At 44.8% G+C, this 27,993-nt stretch overlaps 1 protein-coding gene across 4 annotated transcripts; it reads right to left on the bottom strand.

The window, feature by feature from the left end:
* On the bottom strand, positions 1 to 27,955 carry Extl2 (exostosin like glycosyltransferase 2). 4 transcript variants are annotated; one of them, XM_045138570.1, is made up of 6 exons: positions 27,564 to 27,955; positions 26,924 to 27,050; positions 24,974 to 25,052; positions 5,472 to 5,899; positions 4,486 to 4,556; positions 1 to 1,125 (listed from the first exon to the last, which is right to left on the bottom strand). In XM_045138570.1, the coding sequence occupies exons 3-6, from the start codon at positions 24,976 to 24,978 to the stop codon at positions 640 to 642; spliced, it is 990 nt and encodes a 329-aa protein (XP_044994505.1). In that variant the 5' UTR covers positions 24,979 to 25,052; positions 26,924 to 27,050; positions 27,564 to 27,955; the 3' UTR covers positions 1 to 639. The 4 variants fall into 4 exon arrangements, with proteins under 4 accessions (XP_044994505.1, XP_044994506.1, XP_044994504.1 ...); XM_045138571.1 differs by lacking the exon at positions 26,924 to 27,050; XM_045138569.1 differs by lacking the exon at positions 27,564 to 27,955 and having other exon boundaries at positions 26,924 to 27,376.
* Between the last annotated feature and the right edge of the window lie 38 nt (positions 27,956 to 27,993).

The following is a 27,993-nucleotide window of genomic DNA, read 5'->3' as shown; positions in this document are numbered from 1 at the left end:
TGCGCTTATTTATTCATTTATTTTTGGCGAGCCATGCAGTAAATGTTCACAAAAACCAAGCAAACAACTGGACGCGGGGCAGCTTCAGACGCCCCCTTCCCAGTCACCAGAGGCTCAGCAAGGATCTAGGAGCACTGCCCGCTGCAGCAGAGCCACGCCGGGCCCAGGGCATTCTGCTCTGGCACCGCGGGGCTTCCTGGTGCCCACCACTGGGTGCAGATGACCCTCTCGCATGGCTTTTTCCTATGCCGCAGGCTTTGCTGAGGAGGCAGATCAAGCCAGGAAACGTCTTCCTTGAATTTCTGATCCAGTCTTTAAGGTCTTTAAGGCAAATGCCAGGAATGAAAGAAATGACACAATAGTCTCAGGATGTAAACAAAAGAAACCCGCTGCCCAAGGAGATAACCTTGGGTTGGAACATCACAAGAAGGATACTTTTTGAAGTTCATGTGAATTTTACATACTAGAAATACTGCATACTTTTTTTTTTGTTGTTGTTCTTTGTCTATTGTAAAGACTTCTGGACTGACAAAATTTCCTGATGTTGCTGAAAAACAGAAAAAAAAATCAAAAAAGCCACAGCACGGGAAGCCACTCAAACACTAGCAGTTCTCGGGGCTATTGCTGTTTGTCTCGCTTTCACATTTTGCTTTTGTGGTTGGCGTACGGGAAGCCAAACTGGGAAATCATGATGTTGGAGTATTTCAAGGGCATGCCATCGTAGATGGCCGCAAGCTTATTAATGCAGTAGGACCGCTGCAGGAAGTGCTCCGCGCGGTGCCACATTCCAGAATAGCCGTTTGTTTCTTTCTCCAAATTGACCATGTTGATGGGCTTGACAAATATCCCCGAGGGCTTCCCGAGGTGCTTGGTGACGATGAAGTTCATGGCGATGTCGTCACAGTTCTGGGTGTCGTCGATCAAGGCGTGGACGGCTGCAGGCTGTCTCTGGAAGAGCTCAAGGTATTTGCTGCTGAAGAACGAGGCTCCAATGAGCACCATGGAGTACTGGTCACCATTCCCAAACCCTGGGGTTTGTAGCTCGAAGCCTCCGTAACTGTAGACTCCCGAGGACGTAGAGACGTGCTTTCTAGGAACGAATCCTACGATTTGATCAGGAAATTGCTGAAAAGAAGCAAAAAGAAAAATGAAGTTTGAAGCATTTGTTTAGAGAAGATGAAAGTCTCCATTTGTTAGTTGTAATGAACCTGATTAGTTGTCCTTATTCCCGGTTTCAGCATTTTTAATTTCATCTAACTCTAGGCAACTTTATCAATCTGTCTTTTTTTCGTTTTTGTTTTCGTTTTGGTTTTTTGAGGGAGGGTCTCACTCTAGCCCAGGTCTAGCTGACCTGGAATTCACTATGGAGTCTCAGGATGGCCTCAAACTCACGGTGATTCCCCCTACCTCTGCCTCCCAAGTGCTGGGATTAAAGGCACCACCACGCCTGGTTTATCAATCTGTCTTTTGATAAATTCACAGTCAAATTCTAGCATGATCCATATCTCTCTGGAAAAAAAAAAAAAACTCTGGGCTGGAGAGATGGCTTAGTGGTTAAGGTGCTTGCCTGAGAAACCTGAAGACCCAGGTTTGATTTCCTAGGACCCATGTAAGCCAGATGCATAAGGTGGCACATACATTTGGAGTTTGTTTGCAGTGGTTAGAGGTCATGATGTGCCCATTCTCTCTCTCTCTCCATCTCTCTCAAATAAATAAGTAAATATTTTACCCTTACAATTCCCTAATTCTAATATTATCAAATCTTAACAAATTCTGGTCACCAAAGTCTAGTCCTTCAAAGTATGCAACAAGAAATTCACTGCATAAAGTTTTTTTTAATTTATTTATGATAGGAGAAAAGATATAATGTGATATTTCCAAAAAACCCATTCTTATCTGTTAAGCAAATATAAAAATACATATCTATATAAATAATTTTTACTATTTACCCATGTTGATTTTAATGTTCCTGACCATTACTATTGATTTTAAATAATGTGATATTTTATCAATTTTCAACTTGGCATGTCCTTTTCAAAAATCTGATAACATAATTAAAATACAAATTCTATGCTTAAATACACATACGTACGTACAGATAAAGGATGTGTCAGGATCTCTGAAGAAGTAACACAGGGTAGCGAAACAACTCATTGCATGAGTTACTAAAGATAAAAAAAAAATCAGCAAAAAAAAAAAAAAGACAGAGAAAGGGGAGCTGGAGAGATGGCTCAGAGGCTAAGGCATTTGCCTGCAAAGCCTAAGGACCTGAGTTCAATTCTGTAGTACCCATGTAAAGCCAGATGCATAAGGTGGAACATGCATCTTGAGTTTGGTTGTAGTGGCTAGAGACCCTGACATGCCCTCCCCCCACTCCACCCCCCCCCCCCCCCCCCCGCCACCTCTTTCTCTCTCTTGCAAATAAATTAATTATTTAAATGCCAGAGGCCTCACGGTCTAGGAGGGTATGCTCAGATACAAGGACCAGGGACTCGGTGCTACAGGAGTGAGAAGGGTGTGCTGCAACCGGCTGAGGTGAAGGAGTACCCAGGGCACAGCAATAGCTGTGGCTGGAGGCAGAGAGGCTGTTCGGGGGAGGGGGATGAAGGTCAGAGGTTTCAGAGAAGTGTGGCTCACCTCCTCTTAGATGCTTGGAAGTCTCAGAGAGGAAAGCACTGACAGCGGAGGTATCAGGTATGTGCGGAGGTGCAGAGATGACTGTCTTCTCTATCTTGCCCATACATATATACATGTATGTGTGTACATATATATACATATATGTGCATATGCATGTGTGTATGTATACATGTATATACACACATATGTATATAATGTGAGTACATAGATATATATGCATGTATGCATATAGATACGAAATCATTGTATGAGGCGGGGCACTGGCCACTCACACTGCCCAGAGCCAGACAATCTCACACAATGGATTGAAATATTTCTCGATATTTTATGAATAAAACTTACAATTTCATTTATACCTCTTTATATATATTTTTAACCAGCTTGTTCTAATTAATCACTGCCTGACCCCATGTACTTTGGGTAGACTGATTTTTTTTTTAGCCTTAAATGGAAATCTCACAGCTAAAGTATTACATTAGAACTTTTTGCTGAAGAAGATTTTATTGACAGGGCTGGGGTTAAAAAACAAAACAACAAAAAAAAAACCCTGCTAAAATGGAAAGACGTTCACTGTGTTGATTAATATGGTAGGCTGCAAGTTCAAAATGGAAGCTTTTAGAAAGCTGATATTTACAGAATACCCCTGTGGTAGTTTGAATGCAAACATCTCGCAAGGCCTCATGTTTGTGATGAACCCTCACGTTTGGTCCCCAAGCCGGTGTGGCCTTAGGGGAGGTGCGTTGCCAGGGGTGGGCTGTGAGGTTGTGTTTTGTCCATCCCGCCCAGGTGTTCAGAGCGAGCTCGCTTCCTCCGCTCCCTTCGTGCTGCTGAGATCACGGCGAGAACCAGCTTCCAGGTCCTGCCACACTTGGCATGCCAGGGGAGATGGAAGTTCAGAAACAAGCCCTGTCTTCCACGACTGCTTCTGGTCGGGTGTTTTGTCTCAGTAGGTGACTGCGGCATCACCCGGTCTGGCGACGCCACGCTGCTGCGGCCTGGGTCACCCGTGCAGAGCTATTGCAGCGCAAATCACATCCCCTACGGGGCCGCGGTGTCTCACCACGCCGCCGGCTTCCTAGCATTGGTACGCAGTCTGGGATTTAGGAAATCGTAGTGCAGCTATTATCAGTACATATTCAAGGAAGGAAAGAGTGTGAGTCGAGTGTGTGTGGTGGCGCACGCCTTTAATCCCAGCATTCGGGAGGCAGAGGAAGAGGACTGCTGTGAGTTCAAGGCCACCCTGAGACTACCTAGTGAATTCCAGGTCAGCCTGGGCTAGAGTGAGACCCTACCTTGAAAAGAAAAAAAAGAAATAGTGTGCATTTTTTTTGGCCCGTTTATTCAAAAGAGATTTAGGAAAAACGAAGCCAAAACAAACATCCCCCCCACCAACCCCAACACATGAAGAATTGTTACTGCAAAATTTATAAACAGTGGTCTCAATCAGGAGTAAATTCTACTGAGGTAGTAACTCCTTTCTTTTATAAAATGCTATGTACAATAATAACACAGACATAAACTTTTCATTTGAGACCTCTATCTATGGCCTGTAGAAAACATTACTTCGGCTGGGCGTGGTGGCGCATGCCTTTAATCCCAGCACTGGGGAGGCAGAGGTAGGAGGATCACTGTGAGCAAGACCCTACCTTGAAAAACAAGCAAACAAAAAGGAAAACATTTCTTCATTCTAGTCTTGGCTGAACCAGACTTTGTCACTAGTTATTTTCTGGAAGGTTATTTTAATTCTTCTTTACAATATACCAAGATATTAAACCAACTCTCATGTTAACACATGTTGCTCTAGTTACATACTACATAGATAAAACTTCATCCAGAATGGTTTCATACCTGCCAAATCGAGAAAGCAAAAACAAGGTCCTGAGCACTAATGAGGGTGTCATCATCTACCATCAGAACCGCTGAAATGAGAAGGAAAAAACAAAGTTATAGTGAAGAGTTTGGAAGTGCAGACAAAAAGCAGTCAGGTATGGGCTGGAGAGATGGCTTAGTGGCTAAGCGCTTGCCTGTGAAGCCTAAGGACCCTGGTTTGAGGCTTGATTACCCAGGACCCACGTTAGCCAGATGCGCAAGGGGGCGCACACGTCTCGAGTTCGTTTGCAGTGGCTGGAGGCCCTGGCGCGCCCATTCTTTCTCCCTCTCTCTCTTTCTCTCTCTGCCTCTTCCTCTCTCTGTCTGTCACTTTCAAATAAATAAATAAAAATGAGCAAAAAAAATTTTTTTTAAATAGTCAGGTACAGTCACGTCTATGTAGATCATTCAGTGAAGTGTCTTCCCAATTAGCAAATGGGAAAAAAAATGTATTCCTAGAGAGATTTATCTAGTAGAAAAAGTTATTTTTAAATTATAATTGATTTCATAACTGCCTAAGGGGAAGATAATCATGTAATTATCTTCTATCAACCTAAAAACTAATAAACTTATAAATAAATAAAGCCAAGGTTCTTTTAAGCAAATTACACACTCAAGAAACTGTTACATGTGGGAGGCAAAGGATGGTAAAAACACATTAAGCATAAGCCAAATGGCATTTCATTACTTTTTCTGAAATGCTATGATACTCACCATATCACATGTTTTTTTTTTTTTTTGTAAAGTAATAATAAAAAAAAAAAGGTTACTTTTCTGCTGTTGTTACAAGATATATATGTGATTTCCTCCCCCAGGAAATGGCTTCTTGAAATGTTGGAAATTGCTCCTTAAGTGTCTCAAAGTGCTTGCTTATGATCAACTTCCCCCAGGTCTTCTGCAGACACCTAAGGCAAATCCACACGCCCCCCGCAACCCTACCGGGCTCAGAACCGAGCTCCACTCACCGCTGGTTTCCAGTTCAGGGAAGACTTGGAGCCTATTTCTCATTCTGTTTGCTGTCTGTGCTTTGAACACCACGGGGACAGGGTGAGGCCCGAGGGAGTTCCACAACTCGTCCGGGCCCTTGTCTCCGACGTTGTTCCACACCACGATCACCTTGTGCAGGCGCGGGATGGCCTGGTAGTGGTTTAAGAGCCTGAGCAAGAGATCTGTTCTGTTGTGGGTCTGCATGATGAGAGTGAAGGAATCCAGGGCCGACTTGCTCGGGGATTTTATTTCCCTGCGCAGAGCCAGCATCTCGTCTTCTTTGACGCGGGGAAGTAAATTGGTCAAAGCCCCGGCGACCAGCAGTAACACGAGGGTCACCACCAGGGAGAAGCGAAGCACTCGGACCCCCATGACTCTCCCCGGAAGTTTACAGCTGTGGCAACACCTGGAGCAGAGATGGGAATGAAATACAGAACGGTGAGCGTTCTTGCCAGCCACTGGGTTGTGGCGTTTTCGCGTCGGCACTCAAATGGAGTTCACCACTCTTTCCCAAACTGATTTGGCCTCAGAGATAAAAGGCATACTTTAATACTCTTTTCCCTTTGGTCCTGCTTGTTTTGAATTGCAGATGAACGATCTTAAACACGTCAAACAAGAGGAATTAAATGCTTAAAAAAAAATCTGTCCGTGGGCTGGGGAGATGGTTCAATGTCTAAGGCGCTTGCTTGCAAAGCCTGTCAGCCAGGGTTTGATTCCCCAGTACCTACACAAAGCCAGAAGCACAAAGTGGCACATGCAGCGAGAGGTCATTTGCAGTGGCAAGAGGTCAGGGTGTGCTCTCTCTCTCTCTCTCTACCTCCCTTCCTGTCTTCCTTCATCCCCTTCTCTTTCTTTCCTTTCAAATAAGAACCACTAAATTTATTTTTTATTTTACCACGAAGAATCTGCATCGGAGATTATTTTTTTTTAATATTTCATTTATTTCAGGGAGTGAGAGAGAGACAGAGAGAAAGAGACAGATGGAGAAAGTGAGGATGGGCGCCCCAAGGTCTCCAGCCACTGCAATAGAACGCTCGGCTTGTGCGCCACTTAGGGAATCTTGCTTTACTTGGGGAATTGAACCGGGGCCCTCAGGATTTGCAAGCACCTTCAACAGCTGAGCCATGCATGTCTCCAGCCCTGAGATTATTTTTAAACAAGATTATACTTCCCTCAATGACACATTAATTGTAAGCTTATCTTTTTGCAGCATATTTTTTTAAAAAAATAGACTTACTTTTGGGCTGGAGAGATGGCATCGTGGTTAAGGCGCTTGCCTGCAAAGCCAAAGGCTGCCCATGGAAGCCAGATGCACAAGGTGGCCCTTGCATCTGGAGTTCGTTTACAGTGGTTGGAAGCCCTGGTGCGCCCATTCTCTCTCTCTGCCTCTCTCTGTGTGTCTCTTTCCCTGTCTCAAATAAATAAATAAAAATATTTTTAAAAATAGCTACTTTATTTATTTATCTATTTAGAGACAAAGAGAGAGATAGAAAGAGAGAGAGAATATGAATAGGCGCACCAAGGCAAAATGCAAACGAACTCTAGATGCATGTGCCACCTTGTGTATCTGGCTGACATGGAGAATCAAACCTGGATCCACAGGCTTTGCGGGCAAGCACCTTAACTGCTAAGCCATCTCTCCAGCACTGCAGCATACATTTTAAGAAATAAAATCATATGTGGAACCATAGTACATGAATCAGATAACAGTAACCGCAGTAGCAAGTAACTGTGGTGGCCTCAGAACTTACCAGGGCCCGCCTGTGAGTGTCACATGACACAGTTGCATTTACTCACTCAGCAAACTGAACAGATAAGGAGCATTTATGGCGGGCGCTGCTCTGGGTTTCATGGATGCAAGAATAAAGAAGACAAGCAAGGTGTTTGCTGTTATCACCAAAGCATAAAATAAAGAAACTCCAACAGTATTTTGGACAGTGGTACTGAGCACACTATAGTTTACAAGAATAAAACAGGGCTGGAGAGATGACTTAGCGCTGTCAAGCCAAAGGACCCAGGTTCGATTCCCCGGTACCCACATAAGCCAGATGCACAAGGTGGCAGCATGCGTTTGGAGTTTGCAGTGGCTAAAGGCCCAGGGTGCCCATTCTCTTTCCCTCAAATAAATAAATAAATAAGATACTTTAAAAAAAAAAAAGGATAAATCACAGTGATGTGATGAGAAAGGACCAGATTATATGGGGCTCTGTTTTCTTCCATCCAAGGCATGGATTTTATCCCTAGGCAAGAGGTCAAGGGATTTTCTTCAGGACACTGGCAGGATCTAATTTATCTTTTCTTCTTCTTCTCCTCAATGGATAGTTTTTTCCAAGATTATTAGGCAACTTTAGTAACGCAGCTAGGATTTCTTCCAGGGACCGCTGCCCCAGGCCATTCACCGCTGTGGGCTGTGGGCTTCTACCTGGCTTCGCGTGCTCCTGAGCGTCTGGTACTCCAAATTTTACAGCACAAATCACAAGGTCTAAACATCTATGCATTCTTCTGTCTTCTTCTTGATACCTAAAGAGTCATGCAGCTGGTGGTGACAGTAATCCCACCATTTGGAGCTGAGGCAGGCTTATAATTTCTTTAAAAAAAAAAGAAAAAGAAAAAATATATCTGTATTTTTTTTTGAGGTAGGGTCTCACTCTAGCCCAGACTGACCTAGAATTCGGTATAGTCTCAGGGTGGCCTCAAACTCATGGTAAAGCTTCCCAAGTGCTGCTATTAAAGGTGTGTACCACCACGCCCAGGTATTAAAAAATATATATATATACATGTATATGTGTGTGTGTGTGTATGTATGTATGTATGTGTGTGTGTGTGTATATATATATATGCATATATATATATATATGTATATGTATATTTGCAAGACAGAAAGAGAGGTTTTGAAATAGAAAGAGAAAGATGAGAGAGAAAGAGAATGCTAGGGCCAGTAGCCACTGCAAACGAACTCTCTACATGCATGTGCCACCTTGTGCATCTGGCTTTTTATGTGGGTACTGGGGAATCAAACCTGGGTTCTTTGGCTCTGCAGGCAAGCGCCTTAACCACGAAGCCATCTCTCCAGCCCCAGGATTACAGTTTCTAGGCCAGCCTGGGCTATATAGTTAAGACCCTGTTTCAAACAAAACCAAACAAGACAGAGCTGGCCCCGGAATCACAAGCCATAAACAAATAACTGACGAGAGTAGCCTAGGTATTCACCAGCCGAAAAATTCGGTTTGATCGACGTCTCAATTGTATGTGTGAGAAAAGGTTAGATCTCACCGTTGGTTTCCCAGACCTACGACTGATCTCTGGCTTCCACACACCTTCCCAGGCATGATTGCTACCTCCCACGGAGCACTGCGGTTTTCAACTACCTCTGATTGCAGACTACTTACTTCCCCACAAACCTCCACCAAGCCTCTTAGGCGTGTCTGCAGTTCATTTTGGCAAGCGACTATCGTATTCCTTTTGTCAAAGTACGAATTCAGCTGAGCATGCCTGCAGCCATGTGAAGATTCGAACTGCCATGGCTGTTTCCCCTGCGGTTTTATGGACGCATCTTACAAGCTAGTCCTGATCAGGCTTGTGCTTGACTCTGATGGTATCTTAAGATTAACCCAGTACATTCTAGCCGGGGTGTCCACTTACGTCACAGTCTGTAAATACACCCCTTTCTAGCCCCGAATTGCAGGGCTCCAACTGTCTTGCCACCACCCACGTCCACACTTTGTTCAGGTTCCTCAGTAAATTACACTCTGAGCAATCGTGACCCTGCTGCGTCTTTAGGTTCAAGACACGCTGGGGTCAATCTTCGCACCCGGGACCCGTTGATCTATTCTACAAGTTCAAAGGCCAAAATTAAGGAAAATGAATTGTCCAAAGAATTATACTAATAAAAAGACGAGTGACTGGGCCGGAGAGATGGATTGGCGGTTAAGGCTCTTGCGTGCAAAGCCAAAGGATCCACTCAGGTTTTACATTCCAGTACCCACGTAAAGCCAGATGCACAAGGTGGTACATATGTCTGGAGTTTACCTGCAGTGGCTACTGGCCCTAGTGTGCCCATTCCCTCTCTCTTTCCTTGCAAATAAATAAATAAAATATTTTTTAAAAAGGGAAAGCTTATTTATTATTTCATTTATTTACTTTAAAGTTTACTTACTTGTTTATGTGTACGGGCACACCAGGGCTTCTTGCCACTGCAAACAAACACCAGGTGCTTGAGCCACTTTCTGCATCTGGCTTAAGTAGGTGGTTTGAGAATTGAACCGGAGGCCCTCAGGTTTCAGAAGCAAGTCCCTTTAGTTGCTGAGCTGTTGTCCAGACCCCTATTTATGACAGAGTCTCATAAATAGGCCCCAAACTCATAACCCTCCTGCTTCAGCCTCCTAAATGTTGAGATTTATAGGGATGTTCCAATGCACAGAGCCTTGGGAAGAGTTTTTCACAAAGGCAAAGCAAAGAAGTTCTGCTTTAAAACAAAATAAAACAAAAAACAGTTCAGACTTGAAAAGCAATGTTGCTTTTACAGAAAGCTTTTTGGAATGCTTTTATTTGGGGGGGGCGGGATTCTGTCTTGGATTTTTTTCTGTAGTTTGTTCTACTAAGAAAAGCAATTCCATGTTTCCTGTTCTATCAGAGCTTCACTCTAGGATATGAGTTATTATAAGTACCTTCAGCTTTCCTGTGGTTACTTTTCAGGGACAGTAACTGAAGGTTCTCATTTCCTGTACCCTCTTACTCCAGCAGCCCATACTGCTAATATAGTCAAGGATGGGCTGCACAAATTAATAATGATGGTCCCAAAGGTCCTGGGATCCTTTTAGAATTTAATCAACAGCAGATCTCGTGGCAGGTATTTTCAGTTCTGCGTTGTCAGTTATAAACACTCAAGGTAAAGAACCGCTTTGGCAAGCACAGGGAAGAGTGTCAGGGTCAAGACGCTTGCATTCTTTATGTGGGACCGAGCAGGAACGGCACACAAGACGTCTACAGAAGCCTCTCCAGTCTTTAGAGAAGACACTCACCTCTCACTGTCTGCAGCTTGAGTCTAGGCAAAGCAATGGGGACATTGCTGTAGCTTGCTATAAATACGCAATGTCGGACACTCATGAGTGACAACTTCACCCTTATCTGCTCTTTTTAAATTCTTTTCCCACGTTTTACTTATTTGAGAGTCAGAGAAGGAGGGAGAAAGAATGTGTGTGAGTATGGGCACACCTGGACCTCTTGCCATTGTAGAGGAACTCCAGATACACGCACCACGTGTGTCTGGCTTTATCTGAGTACTAGGGAATTGAACTGGGGCAGTCAGGCTTTGCAAACAAGTGCCTTAAACCGCTGAGCCATCTCTGCAGCCCTTATCTGCTCTTTAAAGTTGGGGTTTGTTCCTATACTCGTTTTAGACTTTTTCTCTTTCAAATACTTTCTATATCTAAGAGGTTTGAAGAGATCTGAATAATTTATGTCTTTAGAGATTTACTATAAATATTTCATTTAGTATTTATTAAAGCGTGCAGCACAATATAATTCTGTAATTTTTTTAGCTGCGTGGAAAAGGAAGAGAACTAGGACTTTACAGGCTGCAGTGTAAGAAGGACATTACTTTAAGAACAGCTGAGCTCTAGAATTCTCCAGTAAGCCCACTGTAAACAGCCATCACGTGCTTTAGAGAACGATGATGACAATATGGTGATATGGATGACACAATTTGTAGGGATGATTGTACCCTCCAGGGGAATTTGGCCATGTCTGGTGACATTTTGGCTTTCTCAACTGGAGGGGAGATAATATTGCTTTTTGGCGGGTAGATGTCAGGGATGCCACCAAACTTCCTACAATGAGCAGGACAGTCCCTCACTACAAAGAAGTATCTTGCCCATCATGCCAACTGTGCCAAAGGGAGAAATTCTGCTCTGTATTTCAGTTGTCAAGAAGACACAGTTGAGCCCAGGTGTGGTGGCGACATATTTAACCCCAGCAGTTGGGAGGCAGAAGTAAGTGAATTACTGTGAGTTGAAGACTGCAAAGTGAATTCCAGGCCAGTCTGGGCTAGAGTGAGACCCAACCTCAAAAAAAAAAAAAAAAAAAAAAAAAGTGGAGAAATAGGAACACGCATTCACTGTTGGTGGGAATGTAAGCTGGTACAACCACCATGAAAAGCAGTATGGAGACTCCTTGTTGCAGTCAGGTTCTCATTGCTGGTAGAAATCACCCAGCCAAGAGCAGCTTCTGGGAAAAGGAGGTTTATTTTGGCTTACAGGCTCGAGGGGGAAGCTCCTCGATGGCAGGGGAAGACGGCATGAGCAGAGGGTGGACATCACCCCCTGGCCCACATCAGGTGGACAATAGCAACAGGACAGTGTGCCAAACACTGGCAAGGGGAAACTGGCTATAAAGCCCATAAGCCCGCCCCCAACAATACACTCCCTCCAGGAGGCGCTAATTTCCAAATCTCCATCAGCTGGGAACCTAGCATTCAGAACACCTACGTTTATGAGGGGCACCTGAATCAAACCACCATATTCCACCCCTGGCCCCCATAAACTGATAACCATACATGATGTAAAATGTAATACATTCATTTAACTTTAAAAGTCCTCATAGTTTTTTATCAATTCCAATGATGTTCATACATCCCCATAGTCCAAGATCTTTTAACTGAGCCATGATATCAAAAAATAACCTCAATAAAACCATAATGGCACAGAATAAACATTCACATTGCAGAAGATGGCACTGGGCACAGCAAAGAAATATGCAGCCAATACAAGATTTTAAACAGCCAGGGCAAACACCAAATTCTGTAGCTCCAAGTCCAACAACTCTAGTCAGTGACAAACTCCAAGTCCAATACTTCTACCAGCAACAAGTCTCTGGCATTCCAATTCCACCCCTCCAGTTAGGCTACTCACAGTCCTGGAAAACTTTATTGGGCCCAGCAGCTTTCCTTAGTAGCCATCTCATGGTCCCGGCATCTCCACTGGGTCTCCACTGCAAGTCACGGTTCATCTTCATGGCCCCATGGGGTCTCCATGCAGGCAACCAGCAAACCTGCTTCACACTGCCCATGGCCATTTCCAAAACACAAGACTGTGTTGCAAACTCAGTGACCCTCTTTCCAGCATTTCTTATACTCCACGATACTACATAGGGTGCCAATTTGTTAATCCAGGGGAGACTAAAGCAAACTTTGAAGAACAGGACACTCCTTGAACACTCAGGCCCTTTCAAAACAGTTTACACTCTTCCTGTTGCCCCAGTGCAGGTCAGCCAGCCCGGTCTCAAAGGTGAATGGGCAGCAGTTCACCCAAAGATTTTTCTTTCTGTGCCATATTCCTCGGCTCACACCAGTTCATTTCTATGCAAAGCAACCCTGCACAACTTCTCAGGACACAGACATAACAGTAAACTTCCAACACAAGCTGCTAGCCCAGTCCAGGCAAAGCTCTTTCTCACCCTCATAAGCCAAACCTCACAGTCCATAGTTCTTACTTCATTCAGGTCGTTCAACTCTGACCAGAATAGTCCATCAAGCTGTATTTACATCACTGCAAGGCGTCTCTTTGGCCAAGGTTTCAAATCCTCCCGCATTCCTCTTGAAAATCAGCTCCAAAAGGCCAAAGCCACACAGTCAGGTGTCTAGCAGCAATCCCACTCCTCAGTACCACTTTATTATTACAGTCAGGTTCGCATTGCTGGTAGAAATCACCCAACCAAGAGTAGCTTCTGGGAAAAAGAGGTTAATTTTGGCTTACAGGCTTGAGGGGAAGCTCCACAATGGCAGGGGAAAACGATGGCATTAGCAGAGGGTGGACATCATCCCCTGGCCAACATAAGGTGGACAATAGCAACAAGACAGTGTGCCAAACACTGGCAAAGGGAAACTGGCTATAACACCCATAAGCCCGCCCCCAACAATACACTCCCTCCAGGAGGCGTTAATTCCCAAGTCTCCATCAGCTAGGAACCTAGCATTCAGAACCCCTAAGTTTATGGGGGACACCTGAATCAAACCACCACACTCCTGAAAAGGATGAATATAGAGTTAACAACAGACCCTGTTATTCCCTTACTGTGCATTTATCCTAAAAGCTCCACATCTCAGTTCAGAAATATTTGCTCAACCATGTTTAAAGCTTCTCAATTCATAATAGCTATGAGCTAGCATCAACCCAAATTACCCATCATTGGATGAACGGATAACCAAGATGTGGTATATCTACACGACGGAATTCTACTCAGCAGCAAGAAAACAAGCGACACAATGAAATTTGTAGAAAAATGGTGGCACTCAGAGCTCACACATTTCCAGAAAGACAATCGTTGTGATGTCTCACTCATCCGCAGTTCCTAAGCTGGATCAGCCTGAGTTGCCGACATAACTGAATGGCACCTCAAGGCTGGGCCAACATGGAGGGGAGCGGTTGGGGGAAGGGCAAGGGCTGGGCGGGGGACACAAAACTGAACCCAACTTGAACTGGTACCACAGACTCCTCTGTCCTGGCTGTTAGACTGAAAGGTAGAACCCTCAAGAGGACCTTAGGGGGAGCACCTGGATGGAAGGGCCCTGGAGAGGGTGAGATGAACCTAACCTTAAATTTTTCCTGTTTCGCTTTCCTCTATGTCTTTTTCTTTTCCCTTAGCGCTGCCCTGTAACTCCTTGTACCAGGATGTGGTTTACATCCACAATGAGCTGTTGATCAGAGAGACCTACTAGATCTCCCAAAACAAACAAGACAGTCTTTCGTCAGAGCACTTGATTACCCACCAGAGGTTAATGGTAAGACCCTACTGCTGAAGACACCAAATGCTGTCAGCACAGACCATGGAGAGACCTGGTTGGAATCCGGAGGAGAGCCAGTCCTCAGATAATTAGCCCATCCAGTGCTGGAAGGCGCTACATGAGCCACGGGGAAAAGTGGCCAACATCTGTCTGAGCAACTCAAAGTCCAAGTGACTCAGAAGCAAACAACCTGACGTGATGCTCACGAGAGTGCAATAGAGGCACATGGCCATGGTGGGTAACGAACTGCTCTTGGATTGGCTAACAGATCTATCTGCTCAGTGGAAAGGAAACCATATCTGGAACTGGGAAACAAGTCAGAATCATATCCAGATAACGATTCTGCTTTCCACTGCCAAGCTCCCACTAATCTGGGGATATAAGAGGGTCTACAGCCTTTAAATTCTCTCTAAATTCATAATGGTTATCCCATTTAACTGGTGCTGATCTCACTCTCTGTTGGAGAATCTGCTTCTCTTTTTCAGATGGCAGCTGGACCTAAGGAGATAAATGACCCAGCGCGCTCCAAGTTGGACCAGCTGAAATCACAGAGGAATTGGGGAAATGAGCAAGAGTGCTGCTTTCTTAGTGAATCTGATATCAGCACAAGGGTGAAGGAGATCGACCTTGAGGATACTCAACACCTACTAAACCACAAATCCAGGGGATCCTAAGTGCCTATTACTGCAATAGACTTAAAATGCTCCCAGCACTTTAAGTTAAAGTTAAGGGAGTTTTGTGGACGAGGGGGTGGAAAGATTGTTAGAGCCAAGAGTTGGGATATTTTGCACAGCGAGACTGCCTCTCTCCCATAACTGACTGCTGCCCCCATGATGCATGACCCACAATCCCCACGGGATTGACCGGCATTCCCAACATGGAAGGTGTCTTCAGAAAAGGGCCAGGGAAGAGGGAAAGGATGGTACAGACATGTGTTGTTTACATATAAAATGTGTCCATATCTAATAAAAATACATGTTAAAAAATATTCATAGAAGTGAGGAGAGTAATAAGAAAAGATACCTAAAAAGTCTTCCTTGAGGGAAACAATGAAAAATTATTGGGTGGGACTCACCATTCTAGTCATAGTGACAGTTCAGGTCTTCTCTAATAATATCTGTCTGTTATTATGGACTTGTATGTCTTTATAGTACAAATGCTGTGGTTGGGTATGTTTCGTGCTTGATCCCTATCAGTCCTGTGGCTTCCTGAGTCTGCATGTACCCTGTCCCTCCCACACTTTCCCTCTTACACATGCTCCCATTATGACCCCAGCTACCATAGGTTCTAACCACAGGCAGACTAAATGGGGCCATTTGATTTTGAACCGTCAGTCTCCAAACTGTGAGCTAAATAAACTTCATTTCTTTACTCAAAAATATTAAAAATAAATAAATAGAGACAGAGTGGGACATGATGGGCTGGGCTACTGGTGTGGCAGCTTCTGGAAACCCCACCTCTCCTTGCTGTACTCCAATAATCAGGGACAAAACCATCTCTCAAAAGGTACCCAATAAGCCGGGCATGGTGGCACACACCTTTGATCCCAGCACTCGGGAAGCAGAGGTAGGAGGATCGCCAAGAGTTCGAGGCCACCCTGAGACTACAGAGTGAATTCCAGATCAGCCTGAGACCCTACCTCAAAAAACAAAAACAAACAAACAAACAAAAAAGTACCCAATATGCCTATCCCTGCAAACACACAAACTCAGAGCTGGAAGGGATGTCAGAGCCCTCAGAAGCCAACTTCCCCTTTCCCAAAGGAACGACCTCAGCGCCCGGGAATGGAACCTTGCCTAAGGCCCTGCAGCTGCATTGGCTACTGGGCAGCAATAGGCCCAAGCAAGCTTTTCCTGATGGCAGTTGGTGCCGCGGTTACCGTGGCGTAGTAAATTCCACGAGGATGGGTCACAGCATTAATATGTTAAGGCTGTCACTAACATACCTGCAAGATAACGTAAAAATTATCACTGGGTATGCAGGCATATTTTTATAGTTTCAGTATTTCATAAACAGTAAAATCCACCCATTTAAAGAATATAGTTGAGCATATTCTTTCTATATCCTAACAGAGTTTTGGAAATGCCACGTTTCAAGTTGCTGGGATGATTGTTCAAACCAGACACAGTTCATGGGAGGAAGGGGTTTATTTCAGCTTACAGATCCAGGAGAAGTCCCATCGGTGGCGGCAGAAGCTGGCTCTCATTCACACATCCAAGCAGAGACAGAAAACATCACCATGCTGCAACACCAAAGAGCTGCACGCACAAAAGTTCAGCAGAGCTCACACCTCTCTGCGTATCTCTGGGCTGGAATCAGATCCATCCCCCCCAAACACCTTTGGGCTGCATCTCAGGATCCACCCCCAATGACACCTCCTCCAGCCAGATGGCTGGAAACTCAAGTTACACCCTTAATAAAACACCTGAGTCAGCCAGGTGTGGTGGCGCATGCCTTTAATCCCAGCACTTGGGAGGCAGAGGTAGGACTGCTGTGAGTTTGAGGCCACCCTGAGACTACATAGTGAATTCCAGGTCAGCCTAAGCTACAGTGAGACCCTACCTCAAGATACCACAAAAACAACAACAACAAAAAAAAAAAAACAAACACCTGCATCTATGGGAGGCATACATTCAAATGACCACACCATGATAATTTTTTTGTGTGTGTGAGACACGGTCTCACCATATAACCTGTCCCGGTTGGCCTCGACAAACTCATGACCCTTCTGCCTCAGCCTCCTGGTGCTGGGATTACAAAGGGATGTACCACTAAGTGAGGTCCAGAATGTAATGTTAAAACGTTTTCGGGCTGGAGAGATGGCCTAGCGGTTAAGCACTTGCCTGTGAAGCCTAAGGACCCCGGTTCGAGGCTCGGTTCCCCAGGACCCACGTTAGCCAGATGCACAAGGGGGCGCACGCGTCTGGAGTTCGTTTGCAGAGGCTGGAGGCCCTGGCGCACCCATCTCTCTCTCTCTCTCTCTTTTTCTATCTATCTATCTGCCTCTTTCTCTCTCTTGTCACTCTCAAATAAATAAATAAATAAATGATGGGCTGGAGAGATGGCTTAGCGGTTAAGCGCTTGCCTGTGAAGCCTAAGGACCCCGGTTCGAGGCTCGGTTCCCCAGGTCCCACGTTAGCCAGATGCACAAGGGGGCGCACGCGTCTGGAGTTCGTTTGCAGAGGCTGGAAGCCCTGGCGCACCCATTCTCTCTCTCTCCCTCTATCTGTCTTTCTCTCTGTGTCTGTCGCTTTCAAATAAATAAATAAATAATTTTAAAAAATAAATAAATAAATGAACAAAAAACTTAGAAAAAAAAAAGGTTAAAAAAAATGTTTTCAACAGCCCAAGAAGAAACCTGGACTTATTAGTAATCACTTCCCATTCCACGAACCCTAATCCCCAAGCTCCTCTCCAGTCCCAAGAAACCACTAATGTACCTTCAGATTCAATGAGCCTGCCTCGTGTAGACATTTCTGATGGATGGACTTGTGTAACATAAGGCTTTTATATCCCACGTCTTCCTCTTCGTGTGTTTGCAAGGTTCACGCACACTGTAGTATGTAGGGACAAAAACTGCATTCTTGGGCTGGAGAGATGGCTTAGTGGCTAAGCGCTTGCCTGTGAAGCCTAAGGACCCTGGTTCGAGGCTCAATTCCCCAGGACCCACATTAGCCAGATGCACAAGGGGGCGCATGTGTCTGGAGTTCATTTGCAGTGGCTGGAGGCCCTGGTGCGCTCATTCTCTCTCTCACTCTCTGCCTGCCTTCCTCTCTCTCTCTCTTAAATAAAAAATAAACAAAACAATAAAAAAATTTGCTTATTAAAAAAAAAACTGCATTCTTCTTGAAATGTCAAATAGCATTGTATGGTACGGGTCTCCCCTTCTGTTTGTTCATCAGCTGCGGAGTCTTGGGTTCTTTCTGCATTTTAGTCTTATAAATACGGCTGCCTTGGATACATGGCTAGCGGTGGAACAGCTGGGTTAGGATCCGAGGACTATTTAATTACCCGAGAAGTGACGTCGTTTTTGGAAGGTCGTGACTGGACACTGGAAGCTATCTGAAACATGGACGTAACAGAGTAAGAACGTTACACATCCTCACGCGTAGGTACGCAAAGGCCCGGGTCATTTTGATTTTCCTAGACCTACTCTTCGGTTATTTACTACATCCAAGTTCCCTGGAATGAGCAGAGCTAGTCCCTGAGGCTGGAAGAGCAATAAGGACCCAGAGAGAAGGCGTAAACGCACGTGCCGGGGCGGAGAGCGAACCCAGCTGGCCTCGGGCTCATCAGGCAGGGAGGCAGTCAACAGCGTGGCACTGTAAGGCAAGTGCATGCCATTGCATCTTCATGCCACGCACGGGGCAAGGACGGTAACTGCCATGCTATTTTGCTGTGAGATGCGCCCGGTACTCCACAGATGATTTCTCTTCGGCCTCATCTGCCACGATATGTACTTGCATAGAAATGGATGATTATAGAACACAGATGCTTGGAAGAAGAACCTTCCTCTGCCAAGAGAGAAAGCCGCTCCAAGGTGGAACGCAGAGGTCGGTTCACAAAACTGAGCATTCTTCCTGTGGGCATGAAAGGTGACAGCTGGAAGGGGATCACAGCACAGCTGCCAAGCAGTTTCGGGCCAGGTTTATTGCGCGCCGATTACAGGCATTGTTTAAACTGAGGCGAAGGGACTGGTTACCTACGCACACACAGCAAACTGGTCCATGAATCCAGGAATCACATATGCTGTTTACCTACGAAGTACTTCCTCCTGCCCATCTGACACACTTCTCCTCCCCACGTCTCTTTCAAATAATACCACCTGCCCTGTACACGTTTCACAAGGAGTTCTCCAACCTCAGCACTCCCCTGAGCTCTGAACACAATCTCAGCAGGTAGCAAGTGTACTTCTGTCCTCCCCTTTTCAGGGGGAAAGTATCTTAAGAATGCCTGTGCCAGTCCTCACAAACCAGAATGGGATCTGTTTATCTTTATTTATTTATTTGAGAGAGAGAGGCAGATGAGAGAGAACAGGCACACCCGGGCTTCTAGGCACTGCAAACGAACTCCAGACGCATGCACCATCTTGTGCATCTGGCTTACGTGGGTACTGAGGACTCAAACCTGGATCCTTAGGCTTTGCAGGCAACTGCCTTAACCCCTGAGTCATCTCTCCAGCCCAGTCCAATTTTGCTTTTTTTTTTTTTTAAGCGAGTGTACAAACATCTTGGTAGATGAATGGGACAACGGGATCTATGTTTAAAATGTCCTTTTACAATGGAGGCCTAAACCATTAATAGACTAAGTTCAAGGGCAAATCAGGCCCAGTTCAACTAGTATCCAAGGGCTGGAGAGATGATTCCGTGGTTAAGAGGATGCCCTGTGTGACCACCAGGCCCTGAGAGACTGTGAGTGTCTGAATCCAAGTGGTCACATAAGCAACTGGACATGGTCACATGCATCTGTAAGCCCAGACTCGTAGGGAAATAGAGACCTGTGAATCACAGGCATTTGCAAAAAAAAAAAAAAAAAAAAAAAAAAGAAAAGAAAAATAAAAGAAAAAAGCAAAAAAAAAAAAAAGGTGATGGAGTGGGGACAGCTGTAGGTACACACATACCACACTACACACACAAACAAATAAAATAGCACCTGAGAAAATTTTCCTTACATAAAAGGTCCACATGCATACACCACATTACACACACAGAAAGAAGCAAAAACATAGTAGCACCCAAGGAAACTTTCCATACATAAGACGTACACACGCATATACCACATACACTCATCACACACACAAACGTGCACAAAAATATAACAGTACCCAAGAAAATTTTCTTTACATACGACAACTGAGTTGTCACCCAACTGGGGACTAAGAGAGCCACCCACAGATTATGACTTCAAGCCCGAACCACACAGAGCACCTTCCCACTTGCACTACTGTGGCCAAGATACTTGATAAATCAAGATACTCGATAAATGAAAGATGGCCCAAATCTTTGATTTGCTTCATATCTTTCTGAAGTTACTCTGCATTGATTTTTTTTTTTTTAAGAGAAAAAGAAAGAGACAGAGGGAGCTATAGACCTGGCACACCAGGGCCTCAGCCACTGCAATCAAATTCCAGATACTTGCACCACCTACTGGGCATGTGCGACCTTGCACTTGCCTCACCTTTGTGTGTCTGGCTTATGTGGGACCTGGAGAGTTGAACATGGGTCCTTAGGCTTTGCAGGCAAGTACCTTAACTACTAAGCCATCTCTCCATCCCTGAAATATTTTTTACTATCCCTGTTTCTATGGAAGCTCTTGGTGAATGAAATCATTTGTTACACAATAACAATATCATCCTTGTAAATTTCCCCAAGATGTAGAAGCTACCAATAACCAGAAGGTAGCAATATCAAACTTGAGCAGACAGACCTCATACCCACTTGACTGTTTACAGTATCACTAGTCTGCACACTTGGTCTCCAGCTGGTGGCACTGTTTTGGGAGGCTGTAGAACCGTCAGTAGGAATGAAAGGGGTCACCAGAGGGCAGACCCTGCACAGGACCCAGCAGTTCTCTGCTTCCTGGTTGGTATCATACAGCAAGAAACTATAGCCGGACGTGGTGGTGCACGCCTTTAATCCCAGCACTCAGGAGGCAGAGGTAGGAGGATTGCCATGAGTTCAAGGCTACCCTGAGACTACAGAGTTAATTCCAGGTCAGCCTGGGCCAGAGTGAGACCCTACCTCAAAAAAAAAAAAAAAAAAAGAAAGAAAGAAAGAAACCATAGTTCAGTGCTGGAGAGATGGCTCAAGTGAAGGCACTTGCCCATGAAGCCTAAGGACCCAGGTTCGATCCCCCAGTACCCACATAAGCCAGATGCACAAGGTGGCACATTGTTTGCAGTGGCAAGACACCCTGGCGCTGCCTGTTCTATTTCTCTATCTGACTCTCTCTCAAACAAACAAACAAATAAATAATTAAAAAAAATTTTTTTAAAGAATTGGAGCCATTCTTTATGGGTCAGTCAGCTTAGAATGAACCACACCGACATTTACAGCAGGGCTCTCAGTAAGTGCCAGCATCGCTGCCGCCCTTCGCGACCCATCTCCTTATCCCTACCCAAAGCTGTTTGTCACTCCTGGTATTTTCTAGTTCTCCTCTTCCCTTTCCCACTGGAACCATCCTATTCTTTCTGAGCACACCTCAGCTAGCTACTATCACTGAGCTAGAGTTAGCTTTATTATCGTTTTACTTATGGGGGAATAACATCAATATGTATGAAGTGTTTGCAAAGCACAGCCTGCCTCCTTGAATCTAGCCATCTATCACCGAGGCAATGAGGTCCTCAAAGAGTATGATTTATGGGAGACGAAACTTCTGTCTAGCCTCGTATCTTTCTCCTGGGATTGTCAAAACAACGAGGATGACAGGGCTGGGAGATGACCAATCCAACGCACATAAACGAGGGGAACAAGTATGGTCTTTTCCCTAAGAGGAACACTGAAGGCTTCTATAAGGATCCAAGGAGTCAACGCATACTAAGAAGAAAGCTAGAAATAGAAAAGCAATTTTAGCTCCATAGAGTGTAATGCAAAGTTAGTTCCAGAAATAGGTCAAAAAGAAATCAAGCACATTTGCAAATATTATTTTTATAATTGCAGGATACTGGAGATTTTTATTTGACTGTTAGTCATAGGAAAAACAGGGGTGGAGGGTTGCTGTAATCATTAAGGTGTCTTATAGTATGCTTACCCTTGAGACCAACAGTAGTTCTCAGCACCTTTCAAAATCACTTCTCAAAGAGATGCATACACATGAATTATGGCTTTTAAAATATTTTCAGATATTAAACCAAAGAGAGAAGCCATTTTAAAAATATTTTTAAAATAAAAAAATTATATTTATTTGACAGAGAGAAAGAGGGAGAGGGAGAGCAAGAGAGAGAGAGAGAGAGAGAGAGAAAGAGAGAGAGAGAGAGAAGGGGTGTGCCAGAGCCTTCAGCCACTGCAAACAAGCTCCAGATGCGTGCACACCCTTGTGCATCTGGATAGCATGGGTCCTGGGGAATCGAACCTGAGTCCTTTGGCTTTTGCAGGCAAATGCTTTAACCTTTAAGCCATCCCTCCAGCCCTCTTTTTAATTCTTTTTTTAAAAAATTTATTTATTAGCGAGAGAATGGACACACCAGGGCCTCTAGCCACTTCAAACAAACACCAAGATGCATGCACCACATTGAACATCTGGCTTATGTGGGTTCTGGGGAACTGAACCTGGGTCCTTAGGCTGCACAAGCAAGTGCCATAACTGCTAAGCCATCTCTCCAACCCGATGAATCTTCATTCATGTTAGCTTTTCACTTTAACTGGGGAAGGTCCAAATATTCATGATGCTTATCCATCAATAAATATTTACAGGTACTTACCACATGCCCAACAATGTTAGCTCAGCAGGCAGCCGTAGCGCCTGCCTTCACTGAGCTTAGTACTGGCAATAGAATGATATGCAATGCCTGCAACTGGTAATGTCATAAATTTTACATAGATGTGAAATAAATCAGATCTGCTTCATTTTGTAGATGGAGCAGTTGGGACAGAATATGAAAAGAATGTCCTGCTGGGTCAGAACCAAACTCCTGATTCTCACATTTGAGCTGCTTTGTGTTAATGTTTGCCTCATGTGTGTGTGTGTGTGATGTGTACATACGTATGTGGGCATGTTTGTGTGTGGTGTTCACGTGTGTTGACATGCACGTGTGTGTGGTTTGTACTTATGTATGTGGGCATGTGTGATGCCCACGTGTGTTGGTATGCACATGTGTGTGGTGTGTACACATGTATGTGGGCAGGCATGTTTGTGTGTGGTGTTCACGTGTGTTGGCATGCACGTGTGTGTGTGTGTACTTATGTATGTGGACATGTGTGATGTTCATGTGTGCTTGCATGCACATGTGTGTGGTGTGTACACATGTATGTTGGCACGTTTGTGTGTGGTGTTCACGTGTGTTGGCATGCATGTGTGTGGTGTGTACATATGTATGTGAGCATGTTTGTGTGTGGTGTTCATGTGTGTTGGCATGCACATGTGTGTGATGTGTACATATGTGGGCATGTTTGTGTGTGTTCATATGTGTTGGCATGCACGTGTCCGTGGTGTGTACATATGTATGTGGCATATACCACACCCAGCATTTTTACATGGATGCTGGAGATCCGAACTCAGGTCCTCATGCTTACCTCCCAAAATGAAAAAAAAAAAAAGATCTGCAATCTGGACTATTATTTCCATCCTAAAAGAGGACTTACAGTATTTCCTAACAGGCCCTGGCTCCAGTTAGACCTTTTCTTTCTTTTCTTGTATCACTATTTTTATTTACTTATTATTTTTTGCAGCAGCAGCAGAGTCTCACTGTAGCCCAGGCTCATCTGAAACTCACTCTCTAGTCAGGCTGGCCTTGAACTCAAAGTGATCCTCCTACCTCAGCCTCCTGGGTTCTGGGATTTAAGGAGTGCACTGCCACATCTGGCTTTCTTTCTTCCTTTTTTTTTTTTTTTTTGTCTTCTTAAGACAGGGTCTTATTACGTAATCCAGCCTGGCCTTGAATTGGCAATTCCACTGTCCTAGCAGAATTCCAGGTGTGCACTTCCACGTCTGGTATGGAAATGAAATCACCTGTACGGAAAGCCTGAAGTACACCGTGAGCCCCAGGCTCAACAGAAACCTAACAACCTCAGAGGAAGACACTGGTGTTTATCTATTCTCATAGCAACATTATTTACAGTAGCCAAAAGGAAGAAGCCATCCAAATATCCAAGGATAAGTAGATAATCCATTCAGAAAATGTATGTACAAACAAAAAAGTCCATTGTATGGACGATGATTGATGGTTCAGAAAGCTAATTCACACTACCATCTGAACGAACCTTGAAGGCATTATACCATGTGACATAAACTCAGATACAAAAAGAACAAATGAGGGCTGGAGAGATGGCTTAGCAGTTAAGCGCTTGTCTGTGAAGCCTAAGGACCCCGGTTCGAGGCTTGGTTCCCCAGGTCCCACGTTAGCCAGATGCACAAGGGGGCGCACGCGTCTGGAGTTCGTTGAAGCCCTGGCGCGCCCATTCTCTCTCTCTCCCTCTATCTGTCTTTCTCTCTGTGTCTGTCGCTCTCAAATAAATAAATAAATAAAAATACTTAAAAAAAAAAAGAAAAAGAACAAATGATTCATGACTCCACTTATAGATCATTAGGACAATCAAATTCATAGAGATATAACGTAGACTGTGATTGCTGGGAGCTGGGGGGTAGGACGAAATGGATAGTTTTTGTAAGTATTTTAATTTTATTTTTATTTGAAAGAAAGAGGGAGAGAAAGAGAGAAAGAGAGAATGGGCACACCAAGGCTTCTAGCCACTGCAGACAAAGTTCAGATGCATGTGCCATCTTGCTGGCTTACAGGTGCCTGGGGAATCAAACCTGGGTCCTTAGGCTTCACAGACAAGCGCCTAACCACTAAGCCATCTCTCCAGCCCCTGGATATTTTTTTTAGTGGGCATAAAGTCTCAGTTTTACCAGATGAAAAAGTTCTGGGGATTATTTACACAATCATGCAAAAATATTTAACACTATTGAACTGCAAAAAGATGGTCAATCCTGTTAAACATATTTCACTACTTTTTTAAATAAAGCCAAAAATATGTTACTTACCTCATTGTGTTGTTAATTTTGAGGAAGAAAAAGCTTTCCTTATGGCTTCAGTGTTTCATAGGATCAGGTTCTCTTGGCACTATTAAGAGAAATCAAAGAATTTTCTGTGATGCTTTTGTCAATTAGCAGGACATTTAAACAAATGTTCATCCATAGGCTTTGAATTAATTTAGAATTAAATTAGAATGTGCTATCTTGTGTTTTAAGAATCGTGTTTAGGCAACGAGGTACACAATAGCATCCTGTTGGATGGTGTCAACAGTGCTATATTTTAATTTTTATCTTTCTTTGGAGGAGCCAGTAGCAGCATGAATGGACATCCGAACGACCTTCTGCTTCCACAGTGGACAGCGGGGCAATGGTCTGAGAGGCTCCGAACACATAAGCAATATGCATCGGCATTCAACTCCCAAATTTACATCCATCTGTCTTCTTTGCCACAAGCACAATTCCCGGTTCTCATCAGCGGTTCTCAGATGCTCCGTTGGAAGCCTCTAATAAGCCGTAGGTCTAAAATAGGGCTGCAGATAAATGCCAGCCCAGATGCCGAAGGATGACAGATGGCATCCTTCCCGTGACTGCTGACTGCCGCCAGAAAGGAACCAGACCCAGCACGAGAGATAAACTTCTGTCCCTTCATTTTTCTCAGTCTTCAATCCCACAGACGAACTGCTGTTTATCCCCCACGACCCAAATAGCATGCAGTTAATCCAGTGCAATTAAATCGGTGATATAAACACATAGCTTAAAGTTCACACGAGAAAGACACTAATTTAAAAAATTCACTACTTATCTTTTCTACTCTTAAAAATCCATTTAATCTTGGAACACATAAAAAAAAAAAAAACAAAGCAAGAATGACTGGAGGCTTTGGGAGGTATTAGATCTAACTGGAGATTTGTAGCACGTTGGCCCCTAAAATAGACTGGAAGGATTATTATCTTTCATGAGAAAAATTAAAGCAGGGGTAAAAGGAATGGGTAGTATATATAGAGAGACTCACAGAGTAATGCCCGATTACTCTTCATCTCTGTGTACAACTTAAATCTGACAGGGTTCTACAATAACGGACTGCAATACCACCACCTTCCTCTCTTCACTTCTCCTCTCAAAAAAAAAAAAACAAAAACAACTTTGACTCTTGGCTTTATCGTCTCAGTATCCAACACAGAGCCTGGCACTCAGTAGACAATGAAGGACCATTGAGTTGAAAGACTCAAACTTTGCCATGACAAACAGATTGAGGTTAACACAGACGGATTAAATATGATTTCAATGAAAAAAAAAATAAGTGAGGTACAGTGGGAAATTCTCTAACCATAGAACTTACCCTCTGTAAAACCAGCTAAGCGATTTCAGATTTATAGCAGGACAAAAATACAGAATTTATTTGCAAAAGCAGAATACAAAAACACGAGGCTCAAATTGCAGCTGACCTTGAGAATGCTGGAGATCAGTGGCTGAAATGTGTTTATTTCTACATACCGCCCACCAACATCATATTGCAATGAAGCAATTTTGGAGAAAAAAAAATCAATTGCAATGGAAATATTTATCCTTAAACTATGTAGTTTGCATCCGACTAAGGTTTCTCCAGCAATGCAGTACAATAAAATTCAAAGATTATTGCAAATACAAAAGCTTCCCTTTACAAATGCTACTAGCTGAAAATACTTGCTTAAAATAATGAGTCGTAACCCAAGAAAGCCGAAGAGAAATGCTCTTCCCAGAACTTAATACGTGGAATCTCACCGTTTCTGCCAGAAGCTTTGAAAGCGGTTTTAAAAAATTACAAAGTAACTACATTATATTTAAAAACAACACACAGCAAATTATCAAGCCCACGCACAAAGTTCCATGAACGAAAGCAAAACACACATATATCCTCACTGCAATTTTTTTTTTTTTTCCCTGTTGTTTTAGCACGAGAGCATTTTTCTGTGTCCTCACCTCGAGCGCAGGGGGATTGCAGTGGGGTCAGCGGGTTTCATGGCTTGCAGCTAGCTAGGTTAGCATGCAACGGAAGGGGCGTCTCTCTTGCTCAGTTTTTTGTTTTTTTTCTTCTTCTTCTTCTTTCCTAAAGCAAGCAGTGTGACAAACCCGGGCCTCCCGCAAACTGAGCGCCCGGAGCCAGGGGACACCCGAAGCGGCCACCTCCTCCCCTTTTGGTGACGCTCCACTTCCTGTTAGGCTCAAAGGCCCAACAGAAGCTCGGGTTTTGTAGTTTCCAACCCAAAAAGCCAGTCCTCCTGCTCCTCTTGTCCCCCTAGGTAACAACTTTTAATCATTCACGTGACGGACCAGCTGACCTCCCCAGTTCCCTGGACCGTGGGCGCCCAGCTCAGGCTCCCTGCATCCCTGGGGCCTGCACGTCCCTGCAGAGCCCCAGAAACTGCAGCCCCGAAGCTGCGGCCCAGAGCAGGGGGGACCAGGCGGCTCGGGGAGGTGGGGCGGCAGGGTGGGAGGGGGAGACGTGTGCAAATCTTAGGGGCTCCCGACGGATGGAGACGACCCGGTGCGAGGCAATGCCAGGGGCAGACCTCCATGCCCACTGCCTACGGGCTCGCTGTCATGGGTTGCTTTCGAATACCTTGAGGTGTTTTCTTTTGCAAGGCACAGCGCGAGGGCCTCCCGCGTGGCAGCCCCGGAGGGCCGGGCGCCGTTGCCGCGGGTGGGACGGAGCCAGGTCAGCGTGGCTCCCCCCCTGCAAAGCCCTCCTTCCCGGCGCACGCGGCCCGCCTGGATCCTGGAGCCGGGGACACCCGCGGGGACTTTCGGTCCTTAGGGGAGCGGAGGGGGTTTGGGGGGAGGGTGGTGGTTGTGGTTCATGGAGACGGGGGCAGGCGCGGGGCCCCAGTGCATCCGGGAACGTAGATGATGGACAGACAGCCGGGGTGGGTCTTGAAGCGCCCAGCCCGCCCACGATTTTCTTCCGCAGTCCGGGGACACAGGAGTCCACCACCTCCGTTCAGCCTGAGATTCCTCCCCCAGGGTCTCTCTGCTGGGGACCCCCCCCCCCG

This window comes from Jaculus jaculus, chromosome 19 (assembly GCF_020740685.1).
Source record: "Jaculus jaculus isolate mJacJac1 chromosome 19, mJacJac1.mat.Y.cur, whole genome shotgun sequence".
Taxonomy (NCBI): Eukaryota; Metazoa; Chordata; class Mammalia; order Rodentia; family Dipodidae; genus Jaculus; species Jaculus jaculus.
Note: the sequence above shows the minus strand (reverse complement) of the source record. Positions and strands in the feature narration are given on the sequence as shown.